Source organism: Centroberyx gerrardi, chromosome 7, assembly GCF_048128805.1.
Source record: "Centroberyx gerrardi isolate f3 chromosome 7, fCenGer3.hap1.cur.20231027, whole genome shotgun sequence".
Taxonomy (NCBI): Eukaryota; Metazoa; Chordata; class Actinopteri; order Beryciformes; family Berycidae; genus Centroberyx; species Centroberyx gerrardi.
This window is the reverse complement of record NC_136003.1, coordinates 32,872,524-32,880,023: the sequence shown is the minus strand read 5'-3', so window position 1 is coordinate 32,880,023 and position 7,500 is coordinate 32,872,524. Positions and strand designations below refer to the sequence as shown.

The 7,500-nt window shown below is 43.7% G+C and overlaps 2 protein-coding genes across 2 annotated transcripts in view; one reads left to right on the top strand and one right to left on the bottom strand.

The window, feature by feature from the left end:
• Nucleotides 1–7,500, bottom strand: part of LOC144539498 (NACHT, LRR and PYD domains-containing protein 3-like) — a 306,969-nt gene that overhangs the window by 260,666 nt on the left and 38,803 nt on the right. The gene's annotated exons all lie outside the window — the stretch shown is intronic.
• Nucleotides 1–7,500, top strand: part of LOC139914928 (neurabin-2-like) — a 33,759-nt gene that overhangs the window by 14,969 nt on the left and 11,290 nt on the right. Inside the window, exons 5-6 of the mRNA XM_078284543.1 lie at nucleotides 4,598–4,730; nucleotides 6,104–6,224. Coding sequence (XP_078140669.1) covers nucleotides 4,598–4,730; nucleotides 6,104–6,224 — 254 coding nt within the window. The remainder of the gene's footprint in view (nucleotides 1–4,597; nucleotides 4,731–6,103; nucleotides 6,225–7,500) is intronic.

Below are 7,500 nucleotides of genomic sequence, written 5' to 3'. Positions count from 1 at the left end.
AGTTGATTTGTATTTAATTACAATTTGGTTTGTATTTGAATAGTGTTTGGGGGAGTGTCGGTAGTGACTGAGCACACTACACCCTCCTCTCTCTCTCTCTCTCTCTCTCTCTCTCTCTCTGAAATTCAGATTCAAATTTGCTTTATTGGCATGACAAGTATTCTCATATTGCCAAAGCATCAGATTGCGTAATGATTTAAAAAAAACAAACAAAAGAACAATCGATCGAAACGTTGCTGTTTTATTGTTTTATTGTTGTGTTGTTGTTTTGTTGTTGTTCTTTTCTTGTCCACTCCTGCCCTCTCTCTTTCCTCATCCACACACACACACACACACACACACACACACACACACACACACAGTGGCACCATCATTCCGTCTTTACCAATCTGTCAGTAAGTTTAATTACATGTACAGGAACACCACAAGTTTCTTTCTCCATTTTGCTTGTTTGTACTTTTGCGCGGTGCTGCTCTAATTCCGGTGTGCCTCATGGTGATTGGCTGCGAGAGTACCTGGAGGTGGAGGTGGAGGTGGAGGTGAAGGTGGAGGTACTCGTGTAGAGTCAGTTAGATCCTCTGTGAAGCCTAGTCGTCACATCTGACACCTTCTAGGACACAAAGTGCAGCGAGATTCAGAAACTGCGGTGGTTAAACTTGACGCTCTCTCCAGCTAGAGGAGTGAACCTGACATCGTCCGCTGCTGTCGGAGGGAAACTGAGCTGATATTTGGTGAAGAGACAAACCTGCAGCTAAACTATCTTAGCTTAGTGAGTAGCAAGCCGTGTCTTATTCCTTATCTGATGACAAAGTTTGATGGACCGAATGACACGCACCGATTCACTGTGAGATCAGCCAATCGGCAAGCGGCCGCTGGCTCCCAGCGCTTAGTTCAAACTAAGTGGCCAAAGTCACTGGTGAATTTTGAAGCCAATAAGGAAGTGGCGGCAGTTGGCTATTCCTCTACCGTCCACTAGAGGCCGCCTCCGAAAAGACTCCAAACCGCCCAACTCCATGAAGTCAACTGGCCCGAAACGGACCAATAGCAGGCGGAGCTGCGGCTCTGTGGACGAGCCTTCTCTGCACTGAAGCACTGCGACAGTTGAATTACCTTTTTCCACTAATGTCACCACAAGGTAACGTTAAAGGCACCAACCGTTAAAGTGTGTAGGGCAGCGAAGACGAGTTACTGTCTGCAAATCCCCGTTACTGACTGTGGATGTTAAGTTTCACTTTTGTTCAGACTCTGTGGACTGAGTTCAGTCTGCTGGTCTGCTGTCTGTACATCTGTCTGTACATCTGTCTGTACATCTGTCTGTACATCTCCACATTACAGACAGGATGTGATGTCACATCAGGAGCATTAGAGATCCATTTAGATCACTTTCTATACACTGAGGTGCCTCTGACTTTATGCCTCTGTATGGGAAACACTGCATCGCACAGTCAAAACGCCCTCTAGAGGCCAACTGAAGAAGCGCATCATTTCACTAAGCGTTACCTGACTGACTGACTGACTGTCTGACTGACTGTCTGACTGACTGTCTGACTGACTGTCTGACTGACTGACTGTCTGACTGTCTGACTGACTGACTGTCTGACTGACTGACTGTCTGACTGTCTGACTGACTGACTGACTGTCTGACTGTCTGACTGACTGACTGTCTGACTGACTGTCTGACTGACTGACTGTCTGACTGACTGTCTGACTGACTGACTGACTGTCTGACTGACTGACTGACTGACTGTCTGACTGACTGACTGACTGTCTGACTGACTGACTGTCTGACTGACTGACTGACTGACTGTCTGACTGACTGTCTGACTGACTGACTGACTGACTGTCTGACTGACTGACTGACTGACTGACTGACTGTCTGACTGACTGACTGTCTGACTGACTGACTGTCTGACTGACTGTCTGACTGACTGACTGTCTGACTGACTGACTGACTGTCTGACTGACTGACTGACTGACTGTCTGACTGACTGACTGACTGTCTGACTGACTGACTGACTGACTGTCTGACTGACTGACTGACTGACTGACTGACTGACTGACTGACTGATGCCCTCAGGTGCACCGTGGGAAAAAGTCAAGATGGCGCCGACAGAAACCTGTGATGACATCACAGTAACTACGGCCATGTTTTTTTACAGTCTATGGTTCAAACCTGCAGAACAGAGTTTACCGCTAGTCGAAGCTAGCATGCTCGCAAGACTAATGTTATTGTTGTATTGTTGTGTTGACGTTGTTGTTTTATTGTATTGATGTTGTGTTGTTGCTCTTTGTTATGCTGTATTGGTTTATTGATGTTATTTTGTTGTCGATATTTCCGCTGTTACTGTTGTTGTTGATGCTGTGTTTGTGTTGTTGTTGTGTTTGTAGTTTTGTGTTGGTCTGTTGTTGTTGTTGATGTTCATGATGTTACTTTTGTTTTGTTGCTGTTGTGGATGTTGTGTTGTTTTTGTTGTGAGAAAACGGAGTGGGAGAGATGGAAGTTTGTTCATGACAGAAGTCTAGAGGGAACGCTTTGGAACCACACACACACACACACACACACATACACACACACATACACACACTCACACACACAGAGCTTGAAAATTGCGGTTGCCACGGAAACGGAGCCACGTGACCACGGCGATGGTCACTAGGGAGACAGATGCTGCTGACCTATCAGAGAGAGAGAGAGAGAGCGAGAGAGAGACAGGATGGGAAAAGAGGATAGAGGGAGATAGAGTGATAGAGAGAGAGAGAGAGGGAAGAAAGATGGAAGAGAGAGAGAGGATGGGAAAATAGAGCAAGAGAGAAACGGTGGAGAGAGAAAGAAAAGGAGAGAGAGAGAGAGATGGAGGTGTTAAAACCAGGGTGTGATAGAGCGAGGTGACTGGTTATTCATGGACACACACACACACACACACACACACACACACACACACACACACACACACACACACACACATGCATACATACATACGCTGCAGTGTGTGTGAGAGAGAGAGAGAGAGAGAGAGACTACCAGCTGCAGTAAATCTCACCCCTGAACATCCCAGCGTTCCAATCAGGAAGCGTTGCCATGGCGACGCTGCTGGTGGTATTTTAAACAGCTGTCTGATTGGATGCTCTCCAGCCCGTAACGAACTGGTTAATTACATGTCGGCGGCTTATTGGCAAATGGGAACGTAGTATGCTAACGATATGCAAATTAAAGCATTTGTCAGTTTAAATCACGTTGATTAAGAGTGGCATAGTGTGTGTGTGTGTGTGTGTGTGTGTATGTGAGAGAGAGAGAGAGTTCAAGCCCCGACCTTAACCTTTGAGAGTGGCAGTGTTGAGTGAGAGAGGATGAGCGACTAAGAAGGTAAATTAGACAGAGAGGGAGAGAGAGAGAGAGAGAGAGAGAGAGAGAGAAAGAACGAGAGAAGGATTGAGCGAGGTTTGGTTATAAAACATAGATGATCTAGTGTGTGTGTGTGTGTGTGTGCGTGTGTGTGTGTCTTTGTCCACTGACCTCTCCATTTATCTACTCACACCTTCTGCCTGACTGCCAGCTAATGGCACTGTGTGTGTGTGTGTGTGTGCGTGCGTGCGTGTGTGTGTGCGTGCGTGTGTGTGTGTGTGTGTGTGTGGCATCAGTAGCTGTAACTTCATCTCCAGCTCTCCTTCCCTCCCTGGCATTAACAATTTAAAACATAAAACAATTTAAATTAAAAAAAAAAAATGTTTTACTTTTAAAATATGGGTTACAATATACATTTAACAAATATATTTCATAAAATGATAAAATATTTACATATATTTTTTATATTTGATATCCTAATCCAGGTGTAATAAGAGGATAAATGAGTATACAGAACTGTCTGAGTCAGCGGTTCTTCTGCGATCCAGAGGGAGTCGAGCAGAACTTTAGGGTTCCTCAAAATAAAAAATATCCTTTAAAGGTTCCTGGAAGAACCCCCATGTGTTAAAGATAGGGTTAGACTGATATCCGGAGCCGATACTGTCCTGATGATGGATACGATGCAGTTTGATTGATTACAGATTGATTGTAGAATTGATCAATACTACACTGGTTGTCTATGAGAAGACCTTAACCTGAACTGATTCTGATCACACTTTTATCAGATTCCACACAAGTATGTATGAATCTGTATTATTATATCTGTATTATTTATGATATTATTATTATCATCAGAGTTTTAAATGTCTCAGCGTCTTTTCCACCCTGATAAGAATAGAATTTCAGGGGAAACATTTTTGGAATTTTTGGCATGAAAATTGTCAAAATGTAAATAATATTGACACAAAGTGTTGACCATCACTAGCTTCAATCCAAAACATATTGGTATCGGCCTTGAAAAACGCGGCGGAGCCCCAGTGCGAGGTCCCTGGGAGCATCGAGAGGGTCCTGAACACTTTCTGAAGGCGTTCCTCAGGGAACCTTCTGAGCTCCCCTGTGGTTTCAGTTTGATCTGTCAGAGTGCAGAAATGGACCTTTCTTAGAAGGGTCGACTAAGAGCGAAGTCAAGCGGAGGTACAAAAGGAGGTTTTCTGACCTTTGACCTTTGACCTTTGACCTTTTCCTTGTGTGTAGGTCTTCACCACCTACTCTAACGAGGACTACGACCGGCGTAACGATGACGTGGACCCCATGGCCGCCTCGGCCGAGTACGAGCTGGAGAAGAGAGTCGAGAGGCTGGACCTGTTCCCTGTTGAGCTGGAGAAAGGTGCACACACACACACACACACACACACACGCACACACACACACATGGACATATGTAAAGTATGTTAATTAAGATACCAGTATACACACTGAAAATGTACATATGAGGATACATACATATACAGTATCTATACATGTAAATATGCATAATTACACAATTGAGTGTGTGTATTTGTGTATCTTTATAAATATATATTTATATATTTAATTTATAAATTATATATTATACATTTATAAACATAAATATAAATGTGTGTGTGTATACATGTAAAATCGTATGGACAAAATTGTATAGACACACACATTTATAAAGATACACAAATACACACAACATGGCTGATGTACTCACAGTGAGTACAACAGTAGAACATGAACGCACACACACATACACACACATACACACACACACACACACACACACAGTGACACCACAACAATCCCCCCACTGAAGCCGTCTTTACAATCATTAAGAGTCACTCAGTCAAGCCTCTTATGTAACTACAGACACACACACACACACACACACACACACACACCGTCTGGCTCCACTGCTGCTAGCTAACAGTGCTAACAGAGTGGTGGCTATCTCCTAACAACTGCATTATCCCCTTATGGGATTTGCATTAGTGCAGATTAGCCAGGGGTCAATTAGCAGCTAATTGCAGTGAATGGCTGGTGTGAACATGGCTTCATAGTTAAAATGTTCAATATGGTGTAATATTTAAATTAGTGAATATGATTGAATAGTTCTGTTCAATTCAAATATACTTTATTGGTATGACTGTTGCCAAAGCAGCTGAGGTCATTTTATATGTAATATATATATCACAGATATCATAGATCATTAGTAGCAGTAAGTTACACAAAAATCAATATATGTATACCAATGTTATCAGCAATAATATAACAAATATAACATTCAGTTCCAATTAAATTCAATAAGAATTACAAGTCAGTATTTTGGTTTTCAATATTAACATAACCTGCCTGCCTGTCTGTCTGTCTCTCTGTCTGCCTGCCTGTCTGTCTGTCTCTCTGTCTGTCTGTCTCTCTGTCTGTCTGTCTCTTTGTCTGTCTGTCTCTCTGTCTGTCTCTCTGTCTGTCTGTCTGTCTCTCTGTCTGTCTGTCTGCCTGTCTGTCTCTTTGTCTGTCTGTCTGTCTCTCTGTCTGTCTGTCTCTCTGTCTCTCTCTCTGTCTGTCTGTCTCTCTGTCTCTCTCTCTGTCTGTCTGTCTGTCTGTCTGTCTGTCTGTCTGTCTCTCTGTCTGTCTGTCTCTCTGTCTGTCTGTCTGTCTCTCTGTCTGTCTCTCTGTCTGTCTGTCTCTCTGTCTGTCTCTCTGTCTGTCTCTCTGTCTGTCCGCCTGTCTGTCTCTCAGACGGTGATGGTCTGGGTATCAGTATCATAGGTATGGGTGCAGGAGCTGATATGGGTCTGGAGAAACTGGGGATCTTCGTTAAGACTGTCACTGAGGGTGGAGCTGCGCAGAGAGACGGCAGGTACCCTGTCTGTCTGCCTTTACTTGTGTGTGTGTGTGTCTCTCTCTCTCTCTCTCTCTCTCTCTCTCTCATTCATGGTGGAGGAACATTGTAGAATCATCTGTTAGTTAATAAAGTGTAAATCTGTATCAAACAGAGAGCAGCTGAGTCAGCTTGTTGTGGTGTGGCTGTAGATCCATTCAGTAACGTTCTCAGTAAAAGTGAATAGTGTGATAAGGTGGATTTGGTTACTGTGACACAGTAAACTGTCTTGTCTTTAGCCCTAGTCTCTACTCCAAAACACTCTGAGTTGTAGCTTGAGAAGAGTCAGCTCAGTTAACCTGAACAAACTGTTAGCTAGCTAACTAGCCGGCAAACACACCGATGTTAATGTGAACACGCTAACGCTAGCTGCTACTAGATACGTTAGCTAGTGTGCTAATCAGATGTGTTAACAACAAGACAGTGATGTTAGCTGACCAGATGCTATGGTTAGCTAGCTAACAAGCTGACATTATCTAAACACTAAATCAATCAGATGGATCAGAGATGAAATGATCAGTTCAGTCAGAAACAGACAGAAATTGACCGTCTGTTTCTGTTGAGCAATCAGGTCCTCCAAGATGTCCGCCAGAGGGTGGGTGTGATCAGACGACTGTTTTCCGGGGACAGTCCCCGTGTTTGGTGCTTTGTCCCCGGATTTCCCCTCTCTTAGTATTACAAGAGGAGTCTGGTGATTGTCATTCTCACCTCAGGACCACAGGGATTTTATCCTGTCCGGCTGTCTGGATTGGATTAGTACTGCAGGGCAACATTGATAATGTCTCATGGTATGACGTAGCATCTATGCGGACTCTACTAGAATTGACAGAGGACGGAGGAGTTTGCTGAAAAACAGGTTATTAATGTTTATTCGTACCGGATAAAAATCACTTATTCACTAAATAAAAACTACGTCACCAGACCTCCTCTAGTAATATTAACTGTCAGTGATTTTCTCCGACTAATCCAGTAGAAATTCTATCGTATTGTAAGAGAGACCCATTTTAATCCGGTCTGGATTGACATCTGGCACTTCACACAATTACCGACTTGGGCTCCGGCATCTGTGTTACGTGAACCACATGTTCCGGATTTGCTCCCAAATATCTGGTCACCACTCTCTCTCTCTCTCTCTCTCTCTCTCTCTCTCTCTCTCTCTCTCTCTCTACCTCCATCTTTGTGTCAAACATTCTTCTGTTATTCTTCTCACACACAGTTCTCTCTGTGTCTTGTCTTTGTGTGTGTGTGTGTGTGT